At 38.5% G+C, this 15,031-nt stretch overlaps 1 protein-coding gene and 3 pseudogenes across 1 annotated transcript; all 4 read right to left on the bottom strand.

The window, feature by feature from the left end:
* Positions 1-595: 595 nt before the first annotated feature.
* Positions 596-4,238, bottom strand: LOC103944250 (annotated as a pseudogene).
* A 577-nt stretch (positions 4,239-4,815) lies between these two features.
* On the bottom strand, positions 4,816-6,226 carry LOC103944110 (zingipain-2-like). Its single transcript, XM_009354518.3, has 2 exons — positions 5,688-6,226; positions 4,816-5,554 (listed from the first exon to the last, which is right to left on the bottom strand). Exons 1-2 carry the CDS (start codon positions 6,124-6,126, stop codon positions 4,959-4,961), a joined length of 1,035 nt encoding a protein of 344 aa, XP_009352793.2. The 5' UTR covers positions 6,127-6,226; the 3' UTR covers positions 4,816-4,958.
* Positions 6,227-7,345: 1,119 nt separating this feature from the next.
* LOC103944249 lies at positions 7,346-8,974 on the bottom strand (annotated as a pseudogene).
* Positions 8,975-10,732: 1,758 nt separating this feature from the next.
* On the bottom strand, positions 10,733-12,053 carry LOC103944246 (annotated as a pseudogene).
* Between the last annotated feature and the right edge of the window lie 2,978 nt (positions 12,054-15,031).

The raw sequence follows: 15,031 nt of genomic DNA, 5'->3' as shown, positions 1-15,031 counted from the left end.
CCCTTAGCCTTTAGTTTCCGTTAATGGTGCTGATGACCACAAATTTACCAATCTGCAGCAGTGAACCTCATACCGTGTTCATACGGAATTGGGGTGAGGTTCATGAAATTTGAACGTATAACTCCAGTATTTGATGATGATTTTTTGATATTCAAGTACTAGCAATGGTAAGTCAATGCAGTGGCCCTCCAACTCAGAGTTGCTCGACTGGCATTCAAAGTGTTCTTCACGTAATTAAGTGTCTTTTCAAAACTAATTCTCTTGAGGTTGCAGATCTTCTGAATTAATTTTATGCTTAGCTAATTGATAAAAATTGCTCTAATGTGTATCAAGTTTCAACTTCATCAAGTGGAAGAACTATCTAAAATTTTAGGTCTAGAGAATCGAGGTATTTTGAGATAAAACTTCGCACACCTAAATGAAAAGAAAATTAGATTCACACACTTAATTATATTCTTTTCAAAACAACTTGACGCCGTCTTCAGTTATGCTAATCAGATACAAAATACAAGCCCTTTTTATCGACGGTGCTTTCTCAATATTGAGAAGAAAATTAGATTTACGCACTTAATTGTAGCCTTTGAAGCAGAGACGATCAATCTATAATTGGGTAGGAAGCCGTTGTAGCAAGGCCACAAAGACCTTTAGGAGGCCAGCATCTTTGAGAATTCACATGTAGCCATTTTGGCCCCAGCTCTCACCCCATTCATTCTTGAATATCCTGTACTTGGTGCCATCTGTAGTATGTGGCGAAGTTAGGAATTAGCAGGGGGAAAGGCAAATTTAAAAGTGCAAAGTTCAAAAACAGGGAAACAACCAAGTCCATTTAGTAATATCGTTCATAATTTATCAATACAAATAAGTTACATTAAAAACCCTTTTCAATGAGGACATCACTGCCAACATCTCCCGTTTTCATTTGAAAATATAGCAATAATGACAAAATGCAGCATCTCTTGCTATATTTTACTCCAACTACTCATAAGTATCAAATCGACTATGTTGGCTTTCACTTGGAATGGAACAGAAAGCAGCTGCAAGGCTGCTGTTGGTTGATTGAATGCTGCAGACTGCAGCCAATTTGGGCACACAGAAGCAAAGAATTAGAAAAAGGGATTGTAAAACAAGGTTCTAAAAGACGCTAGTGCTAATCGGGCGGCGGGTTGGGATATCATGCGTAGGCAGGATCTAGGCAAATTAGGCGGATTTAAGTAAATTTATAATCTATTCTATAAATTAATTAAATTTAAACACTTTTTTTTTTAACAAAATTATATTTAAACATTAAATAAAACGTTATTTTTTTAAGCAGGGTTTTGATACAGATGCCTAGGTTTTAAAATTTTGAGATTAAACATTTATACCTTTTATAATTTTGATTAAACATTTTCCTGCAATTTAGGTGCCACATGGATTAGAAGTAGCCTTTTTTATAATTTAAATTACCCAACTTGCCATTATATAAATATACCTTTTAATTCCTAGATAATACATCAAAACTCCAAAAATCTTGTAGATAAATATTGTAGAATTTAATTCCAATAAAAAGTCTTTCAAAATACCCATGAATGCGACTTGCCATTATATTTAATATATCTTTTGGTATGTTTTTTTTTTTTTTTGTATGTATTTGGTACGTTTATATTTATTTTAAAAAAACATATTTGGTACATATTTCCTCTTGATTAAACATATATTTCTCTTTAGTACATTTTTGGTACGTTATTTTGTCACATCCCGGCGCACATCTTGATTTTGGTCGGGGTGTGTCATTTTTTATATCTTCTTGGTACGTATTTGGTACATTCATATTTCTTTTTTGTATGTATTTGGTACATTTATATATTATTTTGGTACGTTTATATTTATTTAAAAAAACATATTTGGTAAGTTACTTTATGTATCTTCTTGATACGTATTTAATACGTTTAAATATATTATATGAACGTACCAGCCTCAAGCCTCCGAAAATAGAGAATACGTCTAATTATCTCACATGATATCAATATAAAATAGTGAAAACAACCACTAATTGAAATGGATAAGTCCATTCAAAATTCAAAAATGAGGATCACATAATTCTAATGTGGGAGAAGAAACCATACATCTCAAATGTGGGAGAAGAAACTGGCTTCCTTAAAAAAAGGCCACATACAAAAATATATCAACCTTAAAGGATAATAATCAACATTTTAAATTTAAAAAAAAAACACAATAATTACATGTAATCTAAATAAATATAAAAATGCTGACATGGCTATTATTTAGGCATCCTAATCAAATTTCAAAATAGAATCAATGTTTAATCTAAAGAGTATTAGAAAAGTGCAGGGGATTCTAATTTTCCTTTTTTTAAAAAGGCGAGAGTTTTAGGTACAAAATATATGGTGTGATTTTAAAATAAATAAAAAGTGATATTGGGTTAAGAGAGGGGAAATTTTGATATTTAGGTTAAGAAAGAGAAAAATAAAGGGATATAAAAAGTAATAAATATAAGATGGGGACTATTTAAAAGAAATGTACAGCGTTTAAAAAGATGGTGGGACCATCTTAAATAAATCATGAAATTAAAAGAGTAATGTCATTCATAGCATGTTTATATACTATATTTCTATACCACCTTAAGTAGTATCTGATGTGGATAACTGCATTATTTGAAAAATTTGCAAAACCCAAGGAAAAGAAAGAGAAAGACTCCTCGTATACCATAATCATTATTTAATTAACTAATTTTTTTGAATTATTAGTTTATTAAATAATGAGCTAAATTAAAAAATCTGATTAATTCAAATAATGTAGCTGTCCATTTCAAATGTTATCTAAGATAGTATGAAAATGTCGTACAAAATGAATAACATTACTTAGAATTAAAATGGTTGTTGAGACCTCATCTTCTTCCTCGGGCGCGATTGACTGTGCAAAAAAACTTTCAGATTCCTGCTTCTTCATATATGCCCACCTAGCCCCACCCCGCCCCGCCCAACCTCGCCCAGACTTGAATAGCTCTGCTTAATCCCTCCCTCCTAGTCTCGCCTAATGTGCTTTCCGATTAGGAAGGGGCTTCACGACTTGCAGGTTTTCCGACGGGAGCAGAGGGGCGAACCGTCGCTCGTGGGCTTCACTTCCACCTAGGGGAGGGGCTGCCGCCCTTCCCTGTCCCTCTGTAGCTTCGCCCGTAGCCAACAATGGTGACACGGTGGTTTGGGACTGTCCCGCAGCCTTGTACAGCGGTGAAGACCCCGCTTTTGTAAAATCTAAAGTCCAGCCAGGTGACAAGAATGCCAATTGAAACCGGTTGCATGGACACGGCCTTGATTAGATCGCTTTCGCGGTTGCGAGGAGCTAATTTGTAACCAGTTATACATGCACTGGAAGCGTGCCAATTTGAGTTGTTAGTGTGGCATATTCCCTCAGTAGCCTCGTAGGGGTAATTTGCTTCGCTTGCGATTCCTCGATTTTGCAGTATGTATTCAAAGGCAGTCACCGTGGTATCACCATGGCAGCCCTTGTTTTTGTAATCTCCGGAACAGTCCACAAGTTGTTGCTCGGATAGTGATCTCAACTAACCTGTTCTGATCTGGATAATCCCTTCCAAAGCATACAATATATAACACAAAATACGAATGTCAATACATACTACAAGACCAAGGAATAGTGATGTGTTCTAGTGTACTTGATACATTGTCGATATGTTCAAATATCAGTAAGATGTGGACTAAATATCGATAGTATTCTAGTTTAAAAAAGAATAAAAACATTTAAGATAGTAAAACAAAATAAAGCATTTAAAGTTGATCTCTTAGACTCTTACCACAGGGTCCTTGATTCTTTACGTGGTGAAGACTCCATGCATCCTCCAGTCGATGCTAAGGGGAACATCAGGACCGCCTAAGCTCACCTAAAAGATACATCTGCGGATGATGTCTGTTCAGTGGGCTTTATGTATCCAGTATATTGTTTGACGAAATCTTCGTGGCTAAAATCGGCAATTCATTGAGTCCTAACTTGTATGTGTTATTTTCATCACGGTTGAATTTCTCCACGTACTCGACGTTGCTCTTGAATATGGCGAAACGCCTTTCCCTTTCTTCACTGTCCATATAAACGCGTCCGTACTTTGCCATCCACAGATCATATTTTGCAGCAATTGAAGCTTCGTACAATGTTCGCGATGAGGCTTGAGATGCAAAAGTCCCCAAGATGATGAATATTGAAATAATCGCAAGGTTTTTCTCAAAAGTCAATGTTCACAAAGTACCGATGGAACTGAGGACTTTGTGATGACAACTGATGAGTCCATATTATATTATATATTATTTATTGATTATTTTGACGAGATTTTGATACTTTAAATTATATTTTTAATGTAGCACATTCGACTTCCTTTGGAGTAAAAAGTGATTAAATGGATGAATTTTGGAGTGATTCCAGTTGAAGGATGTTCACGAGCCTTTCAAGATAATTGTATCAAAATTTCAGATTTTTCTATCGAGCCTTTTGACCGTGGCGAGGAAAAGAAGGCCCAGCGTGCAGTGCTACGTTTTTGGACGTTTTAGGCATTTTGGAAGTCAAGATGGCATATTTTAAGGAAGATTCCTTCTGAAGATTTGTTAGGGACATCTCAAGCTTTCAAAAGAGACCTTTTGGTTTTCACTGTGGAAGGCACGTTCCATAACCAGTCATCTGGGAAGCATGCTCGTTTTGTCACTTGCTCTGTTTTGCTATATGTATTCAAAGGCATAATCCATCAAACTGCCGTTGCAGCTGTGGTTAATAATTTAGCCTAAGCAGGGTAGGAAAATTCATTGTTGAATATAAAGGTAAAATAGTGTAATTTCATAAACCATACTTTTAGCAAATACAAAATACAGGCATTTTCACAGCCTACGGTTTTTGTCTGTAGTACTTATAACCTATAGGCAAAGTGGAGAAGCTCAGTCCACCCTTTCATTAATACATTACTTAATCGGATAGGAAGCTTTCGTAGCGAGGCTACAAACACCACCTGGGGCTTCGGCGTTTCTAAGAATCTTCATGTAGCCATTCTCACCCCACGTATCGGACCATGAATTCTTGATTAACCAATAGGGGGTGTCATCTTCAGCTGTCCCATACCCAATGATGGTAACAGCGTGGTTCAATTCTGTCCCACAATCATCGCCCGTGAACACCCCGCCTGAATAATGCTGAAAGGCTGGTGACGTATTGATGGCAACGGAGACTGGTTGCATGTACACAGCCTTGAGTAGATCGGTTTCACTGTTGGGATGTACCTCTGCATAACTAGTAATCTGGGCGGCAGCCTCATTTGCCTTGTTCATGTCACATGTTCCGGCACTGCCATCTAAACTCTGGTATGGGTAATTTTCTTCACTGGCAATTCCTCCGTTTCGTTGAATGTATGCAAAGGCATTACCCATCCAACCACCTTGGCAGCCATTGTTATCTGTATCACAGTCCACAAGTTGTTGCTCAGACAGTGAGATCAATTTGCCAGTTTTGATTTGGGTAATCCCTTCGATTGCAGCCACTGCGGAAAATGCCCAGCAACAACCTGCATTTATTCGAACAAACGGATATGAATTAATTTCCGTAGGAATGAATGCACGAAGAAAGTAATTAATGCAATACATACATATGTACAAGGAAGCTTAGCCCTATGTTAATATGGTGGTTGGTGCTCTTACCACAGCTCCCTTGAAATTTTACTGGACTAACTGCTCCATTCTCCCTCCAGTCAATGCTTTGGGGAACATCAGCCAGGCTCAGGTTTTCGTATGTAAAAGATGCAGCTGTGGATGAGGTTGATTCAGTGGGCTGCTTGTATCCAGTATAATCCCTGAGGAATTCGTCATAGGTCATATCCGAAAATCGGTTGATGTGTAGGCTGTAAGTCATGTTCCCTTCACTGTTGAATTTCTCGACGAACTCCACATTGTTTTTGAAAATTTGGAAACGCCTGTCCTTCTCTGCGCTGTCCTGGTAAACGCGTCCATGCTTTTTCATCCACTGCTCATGGTTTGCAGCAATGGAAGCTTGGTACAATGTGCGGGACGTGGCTTCAGATGCCAAGGTCCCCAAGGTGACGAGTATGGTAACAATCAAAAGGTTTCTTTCAAAAGCCATTGCGGTGATGAGAGGGCGCTCTGTGTCGACAATGGCTTTGTTTCAAGTAGTGATTGGCAAGCTGGATGTGAAGAAGCAAGCATGATATTACCGGTTTATATAGAAGGCGTTCGGGATGTCCTGCATGTGCACTTTGTTGAAATTGTTAGGATGGGAATTTAGAAGGGAGCCAAATTTCCTGGCACATTCCACGGGTTGATGACTCAAGTCACGGTAAACTTCATCAATCAATCTAGCCCGAACGCTACGCTTGTTTTGTTTTCGCCGAGGAGTTTGTGTACAAAGAAGTTCGAACGATCCATTGATGAATCAAGGGTCTGATGACTACAAGTCCTTGGTCTATTGCTGAAGTCTTTGCCCCTTGGCCTTTAGTTTCCGTTAATGGTGCTGATGACCACAAATCTACCAATCTGCAGCAGTGAACCTCGTCATACGGAATTGGGGTGAGGTTCATGAAATTTTGAACGTAAAACTCCAGTATTTGATGATGATTTTTGGAATTCAAGTACTAGCAATGGTAAGTCAATGCAGTGGCCCTCCAACTCAGAGTTGTTCGACTGGCATTCAAAGTGCTCTTCACGTAATTAAGTATCCTTTTCAAACTAATTCTCTTGCGGTAGCAGATCTTCTGAATTAATTTTATGCTCAGCTAATTGATGAAAATTGCTCTAATTTATATCAAGTTTCAACTTCATCAAGTGGAAGAACTATCTAAAATTTTAGGTCTAGAGAATCGAGGTATTTTGAGATAAAACTCCGCACACCTAAATGAAAAGAAAATTAGATTCACACACTTAATTATATTCTTTTCAAGACAACTTGACGCCGTCTTCAGTTATGCTAATCAGATACAAAATACAAACCCTTTTTATCGACGGAGCTTTCGAAATATTGGGAAGAAAATTAGATTTACACAACTTAACTGTAGTCTTTGATGCAGAGACGATCAATCTATAATTGGGTAGGAAGCCGTTGTAGCAAGGCCACAAAGACCTTTAGGAGGCCAGCATCTCTGAGAATTCACATGTAGCCATTTTGGCCCCAGCTCTCACCCCATTCATTCTTGAATATACTGTACTTGGTGCCATCTGTAGTATGTGGCGAAGTCAGGAATTAGAAGGGGGAGGGGCGAATTTAAAAGTGCAAAGTTCAAAAAAAGGGAAACAACCAAGTCCATTTAGTAATATCGTCTATAGTTTATCAATACAAACAAGTTACATTAAAAACCCTTTTCAGTGAAGACATCACTGCCAACATCTCCTGTTTTCATTTGAAAATATAGCAATAACGGCAAAATGCAGAATCTCTTGCTATATTTTACTCCAACCACTCGAAAGTATCAAATTGACTATGTTGGCTTTCACTTGGAATGGAACGGAAAGCAGCTGCAAGGCTGTTGTTGGTTGATTGAATGCTGCAAACTGCAGCCAATCAGGGCACACAGGAGGCAAAGAATTAGAAAAGGGGTTTGTAAAACAAGGTTCTAAAATAAGCTAGCATTAATCGGGCGACGGGTTGGGATATCGGGTAGGCAGGGTCTAGGCAAATTAGGCGGATATAAATAAATTTATAATCTATTATATAAATTAATTAAATTTAAACACTTTTTTTAACAAAATTATATTTAAACATTAAATAAAACGTTATTTTTTTAAAAGGGGTGAGTTTTAGGTACAAAATATAATGTGTTATTTTAAAAGAAATAAAAAGTGATATTGGGTTAAGAGAGGGGAAAATTTGATATTTAGGTTTAGAAGGAGAAAAATAAAGGGATATAAAAGTAATAAATAGAAGATGGGGCCTAAAAGAAATGTGCGGCGATTAAAAAGATGGCGGGACCATCTTAAATAAACCGTGGAATTAAAAGAATAATGTTATTCATGCTATATTTTTATACCACATTTTTATACTATCTTAAGTGGCATCTGATGTGGACAGCCACATCATTTAAAAAAATTGCAAAACCCAAGGAAGCGTGCCAATTTGAGTTGTTAGCGTGGCATATTCCCTCAGTAGCCTCGTATGGGTAATTTGCTTCGCTTGCGATTCCTCGATTTTGCAGTATGTATTCAAAGGTAGTCACCATAGTATCACCATGGCAGCCCTTGTTTTCGTAATCTCCGGAACAGTCCACAAGTTGTTGCTCGGATAGTGATCTCAACTAACCTGTTCTGATCTGGATAATCCCTTCCAAAGCAGCCACTGCAGAGGATGCCCAGCAACAACCTGCAATATATAACACAAAATATGAATGTCAATACATACTACAAAACCGAGGAATAGGGATGTGTTCTATTGTACTTGATACATTGCCGATATGTTCAAATATCGGTAAGATATGGACTAAGAAAGAATAAAAACATTTAAGATAGTAATATAAAATAAAGCATTTAAAGTTGATCTCTTAGACTCTTACCACAGGGTCCTTGATTCTTTACGTGGTGACGACTCCATGCATCCTCCAGTCGATGCTAAGGGGAACATCAGGACCGCCTAAGCTCTCGTACCTAAAAGATACATCTGCGGATGATGTCTGTTCATTGGGCTTTATGTATCCAGTATATTGTTGGACGAAATCTTCGTGGCTAAAATCAGCAAATTCATTGAGTCCTAACTTGTATGTGTTATTTTCATCACGGTTGAATTTCTCCACGTACTCGATGTTGCTCTTGAATATGGCGAAACGCCTTTCCTTTTCTTCACTGTCCATATAAACGCGTCCGTACTTTGCCATCCACAGATCATATTTTGCAGCAATTGAAGCTTCGTACAATGTTCGCGATGAGGCTTGAGATGCAAAAGTCCCCAAGATGATGAATATTGAAATAATCGCAAGGTTTTTCTCAAAAGTCAATGTTCACAAAGTACCGATGGAACTGAGGACTTTGTGATGACAACTGATGAGTCCATATTATACCATATATTATTTATTGATTATTTTGATGAGATTTTGATACTTTAAATTATATTTCTAATGTAGCACATTCGACTTCCTTTGGAGCAAAAAGTGATTAAACGGATGAATTTTGGAGTGATTCCAGTTGAAAGATGTTCGCGAGCCTTTCAAGATAATTGTATCAAAATTTCAGATTTTTCTATCGAGCCTTTTGACCGTGGCGAGGAAAAGAAGGCCCAACGTGCAGCACTACGTTTTGGAAGTCAAGATGACATATTTTGAGGAAGATTCCTTCTGAAGTTTTGTTAGGGACGTCTCAAGCTTTCAAAAAAGACCTTTTGGTTTTCACTGTGGAAGGCACGTTCCATAACCAGTCATCTGGGAAGCATGCTCGTTTTGTCACTTGCTCTGTTTTGCTATATGTATTCAAAGGCATAATCCATCAAACTGCCGTTGCAGCTGTGGTTAATAATTTAGCCTAAGCAGGGTAGGAAAATTCATTGTTGAATATAAAGGTAAAATAGTGTAATTTCATAAACCATACTTTTAGCAAATACAAAATACAGGCATTTTCACAGCCTATGGTTTTTGTCTGTAGTACTTATAACCTATAGGCAAAGTGGAGAAGCTCAGTCCACCCTTTCATTAATACATTACTTAATCGGATAGGAAGCTTTCGTAGCGAGGCTACAAACACCACCTGGGGCTTCAGCTGATGACTACAAGTCCTTGGTCTATTGCTGAAGTCTTTGCCCCTTAGCCTTTAGTTTCCGTTAATGGTGCTGATGACCACAAATTTACCAATCTGCAGCAGTGAACCTCATACCGTGTTCATACGGAATTGGGGTGAGGTTCATGAAATTTGAACGTATAACTCCAGTATTTGATGATGATTTTTTGAAATTCAAGTACTAGCAATGGTAAGTCAATGCAGTGGCCCTCCAACTCAGAGTTGCTCGACTGGCATTCAAAGTGTTCTTCACGTAATTAAGTATCCTTTTCAAAACTAATTCTCTTGCGTTAGCAGATCTTCTGAATTAATTTTATGCTCAGCTAATTGATAAAAATTGCTCTAATGTATATCAAGTTTCAACTTCATCAAGTGGAAGAACTATCTAAAATTTTAGGTCTAGAGAATCGAGGTATTTTGAGATAAAACTCCGCACACCTAAATGAAAAGAAAATTAGATTCACACACTTAATTATATTCTTTTCAAAACAACTTGACGCCGTCTTCAGTTATGCTAATCAGATACAAAATACAAACCCTTTTTATCAACGGAGCTTTCTCAATATTGAGAAGAAAATTAGATTCACACTTAACTTAATTGTAGTCTTTGAAGCAGAGACGATCAATCTATAATTGGGTAGGAAGCCGTTGTAGCAAGGCCACAAAGACCTTTAGGAGGCCAGCATCTCTGAGAATTCACATGTAGCCATTTTGGCCCCAGCTCTCACCCCATTCATTCTTGAATATACTGTACTTGGTGCCATCTGTAGTATGTGGCGAAGTCAGGAATTAGAAGGGGGAGGGGCGAATTTAAAAGTGCAAAGTTCAAAAAAAGGGAAACAACCAAGTCCATTTAGTAATATCGTCCATAGCATGCTCTGTTTTGCTATATGTATTCAAAGGCATAATCCAGCAAACTGCCGTTGCAGCTGTGGTTATTAATTTAGCCTAAGCAGGGTAGGAAAATTCATTGATGAATATAAAGGTAAAATAGTGTAATTTCATAGAACATACTTTGTGCAAGTACAAAATACAGGCATATTCACAGCCTATGGGTTTTGTCTGCAGTACTTATAACCTATAGGCAAAGTGGAGAAGCTCACTCCACCCTTTCATTAATATATCACATAGTCGGATAGCAAGGTCCTATAGCGAGGCCACAAACACCACCTGGGGCATCAGCGTTTCTAAGAATCTTCATGTAGCCACTCTCACCCCACGTATCGGACCATGAATTCTTGATTGACCAATAGGGGGTGCCAGCTTCAGCTGTCCCATACCCAATGATGGTAACAGCGTGGTTCAATTCTGTCCCACAATCTTCACCAGTGAACACCCCGCCCGAATAATGCTGAAAGGCTGGTGAGGCATGGATGGAAACGGAGACTGGTTGCATGGACACAGTCTTGAGTAGATCGGTTTCACTGTTGGGAGGTACCTCTGCATAACTAGTGATCTGGGCAGCAGCCTCATTTTCCTTGTTCATATCACATGTTCCGACACTGCCATCTAAACTCTGGTATGGGTAATTTTCTTCAACGGTGATTCCTCCGTTTCGTTGAATGTATGCAAAGGCATTAACTGCCCGACCACCTTGGCAGCCTTTGTTATCTGTATCACAGTTCACAAGTTGTTGCTCAGACAGTGGGATTAATTTGCCAGTTTTGAGTAATCCCTTCGACTGCTGCCACTGCGGCAAATGCCCAGCAACAACCTGCACGTATTCGAACAAACGGATATGAATTAATTTCCGTAGGAATGAATGCACGAAGAAAGTAATTAATGCAATACATACATATGTACAAGGAAGCTTAGCCCTATGTTAATATGGAGGTTGGTGCTCTTACCACAGCTCCCTTGAAATTTTACTGGAGTAACTGCTCTCTTCTCCCTCCAGTCAATGCTTTGGGGAACATCAGCCGAGCTTAGGTTTTCCTATGTAAAAGATGCAGCTGCGGATGAGGTTGATTCAGTGGGCTGCTTGTAACCAGTATAATGCCTGAGGAATTCGTCATAGGTCATATCCGAAAATCGGTTGATGCATAGGCTGTAAGTCATGTTCCCTTCACTGTTGAATTTCTCGACAAACTCCACATTGTTTTTGAAAATCTGGAAACGCCTTTCCTTCTCCGCGCTGTCCTGGTAAACGTGTCCATGCTGTTTCATCCACTGCTCATGTTTTGCAGCAATGGAAGCTTGGTACAATGTGCGGGACGTGGCTTCAGATGCCAAGGTCCCCAAGGTGATGAGTATGGTAACAATCAAAAGGTTTCTTTCAAAAGCCATTGCGGTGATGAGAGGCCGCTCTGTGTCGACAATGGCTTTGTTTCAAGTAGTGATTGGCAAGCTGGATGTGAAGAAGCAAGCATGATATTACCGGTTTATATAGAAGACGTTCGGGATGTCCAGCATGTGCATTTTACGTCTTATCCTGTGATTCGAGGGATTTCTTTTTGTCATAGATAACAACCCTGTCGTGTTTCAAGTTGATTGGAATCTGATACAAGTGGTGGATGAGAATTAGCTGCCATTGGAAGCTGAAAGAGCTACCCGTGGTGGGTTCCTAGCTTGAGAAAGTTGATGAAATGAAAGAGAAGCTGAAAGAGCTATCTGTGGTGGATGGAAGCATATTCTCTGCTCTCGTATTTGTGTGGTCATGGTTAAGTCACGTCAATATTTTATATTACTATTCTTTTTTATCTTATTATCTTTATAAAAAAAACAATATAAAATGTTAACGTGGCTTAATCGTGACCATACAAAACAAGAGTGCCCGGGAAGTGGGAGGGCAGAGAATATGCCTCCGTGGTGGATTCCTCGATTGAGAAAGTTGAAGATGAAATGAAAGAAAATGTCTTGGCATGATTAGGAAATGGATTTTCTAAACCTTCATGGTGATTGCTGGACTAGTACTGTGAAATCCCGTTCTCGGATTTCACTGTTATAATCTACGTATTTGTATTATTGAGATTTTATATTATTTTTTGAAAATTTATATTAGTTATTTGAAATTAGATTTCAATTAAACTAGGTACGAAGGGTGAAGTTTGGAAAATTATTATTTACTCATTGACTTTTTGAGGTCACAAGTAACGTTTTCGAATAGGTCTCAAAGCCACGAGCGCATAAACGAAAGCCGTTTGTGAGTCCGAGTTATGACGGTATAGTTACGGACATTTGAAGTTGTGAAACTTTAGGTTGTGAAAATTATTTAATTTCCACTAGAGGATAAAAGGGCCTTGGGTTAAAGGAACCGGTTAAGGGGATTATAAAAAGAACCAAGAAGGAGGAGGAAAAAAAAAAAAAAAAAGAAGGAAAATGGCTGCTGCTAACCCGTTTTGGGGTTGAATTGGACCCGTTAACCCACAAATTTGACCCACTTGTATCTCCTTCATCTGAACTCCGTTTTGAGTGATCTTAGTGTCCATGGAAAGCTCTTGATGAGCCCTACATCTTTGTAGTGTTAGATTTCCCAATTTCTTCCCCATTTTTCCTGTTCGAAGCCACAAACCCAAGGGTGTTCCGACAGCTTTATCCCTTTTTCCGGTGGCTCCGGCAAGTTTCACCGTCCATGACCACCACCAAAAGACTCCCCTCAACCCTAGGAACAAAGCACAAGCAGTGTTGGAGGCGTCAGAGTTCGATTGGAAGCCGAATTCGAAGCACACCCACCTAAGGATTTCGGCGGTTCGTGGCCAGTTTGGGGTTTTCCGGCCAAATTAGCCTTGGCCGCAGGCATAAAGTTTACTCTTCTCATTGAGATCTTCATTCCTGTAAATTTTGGTAATTTTTGGAAATAGTTGGATTTTTCTGGCGAGTCGGGGCAGCCGACCGCCACCCGCGGCGGTGCATGCGGTGGCGCGTGGCCTGTGGGCCGATGATGTCTTTTAAAGCACTTTTAGATGCCATGAGTTCATGTTTGATATCCGTACGACACAAATTAATTGTCTGGACTTAGCTTCTTTTTGATACGTGAATAGGTCAAAATATAAACCGATGATCTGACCGTTGGATCATCACCAAACTTTAAGACATTATAATAAGTAATATTTGAGGATGTTAGGAACTTACGGATCGGGAATCCAACGTACGGATCTTCCCGAATTGGATTTCTAAGTTTGTAAAATAAATTGTTGATCGCCACTTAACTTTAGTAATTGGCGGAGATCCAACTGTCAGATCGTGATGAGATTTTAATATGTTGTTCTTTGAGAATAATGTGGACCTTAGAAAGTTACGGATCTAGATTATGATGTGTGGATCTTCTGGATCAAATTTTGTAGCATTGTGGATCTTATTGTTGACCGAGAATTGACTTTTGGTCGACATGTCTCGAAACGTTCTAAATACTAAAATTAATACTACAAGGGACTAATTGAAGTCTAGTGGGCTTACATTGGTTAGAGAGTGACTTGAGTATATGAGATATGGATATTAACTTATTTTCTTTTATTAATATTGTGTGTGAATATGTCTTGGTCTTATAAATGGGATTTGTATTGAAATGTGATTTTATATATTAGCCATAGACTATGTTATTAAACATGAATTGGCTTGTGTACTTATGATGGTTGGGATATATTTGAGTTTAATTATCTTTTAGTACTGTGATTGATGTGTATGATTATTTTTTTTATGATAAGGTTATCCTAGAATCCTATTTGAAGTATGTTGTAGCACTTATATGCTTGTGTGACATATTAGTGATGGCCTTGAGAAGTTGATGGTGTAGATGACTACGTTGAAACTCATAAAGGTTGAGATGTGGTTAAGTTGTGTGTTGAAGTTATTGCACCATGTAGCAAGGTACATGGATGGTTCTGCTTGGTATATCCGCGATAGGGGACCCTACGTATTCAGGGGTGATCATGCCTGGTATATCCGCGTTGGGTGATCACCGCCTGCACGATTATGTTGAAACATAATGATGTATATGATGGATGAAATAGAAATCTTGATTATCATGTGGGTTATTATGTAGCTTGAATTGAATAATTCATGCTTGTCAAGTCCAAATGTTTGATTGAGGAATGTTATGCCTTTTTGGCTTGAACGAATCGTGTTATATGTCGAGTTATAGAGAAGTTGAACTATGAATGGCTTGATCCCTAATGAGGGTACGTAGGCAGTCTAACGAAGAGGTTAGATGCAGCCATAAAGTATACAAAAACTTATTATGCATCTGGATTTTGAATGATACTTTGTATATATTCAGGAGGTGGGGTATGTTAGATATACAAGTATTTGGTGACGTCACGTGTCCTTACTGGACGTATGTC

This window comes from the organism of the source record quoted next, unplaced genomic scaffold, assembly GCF_019419815.1.
Source record: "Pyrus x bretschneideri cultivar Hongxiangsu unplaced genomic scaffold, Pyrus_bretschneideri_v1 Contig33, whole genome shotgun sequence".
Classification (NCBI taxonomy): domain Eukaryota; kingdom Viridiplantae; phylum Streptophyta; class Magnoliopsida; order Rosales; family Rosaceae; genus Pyrus; species Pyrus x bretschneideri.
This window is presented reverse-complemented; position numbering and strand designations above follow the sequence as displayed.

What these genes read in the sequence shown, in the direction of transcription:
- LOC103944110 (XM_009354518.3), bottom strand. Translation starts at nt 6,126, where the DNA reads ATGGCTTTTGAAAGAAACCTTTTGATTGTTACCATACTCGTCACCTTG. An exon ending in AAAATTTCAAGGGAGCTGTG is followed by an intron (nt 5,555 to 5,687) that starts GTAAGAGCACCA and finishes GAATAAATGCAG; the next exon opens with GTTGTTGCTGGGCATTTTCC.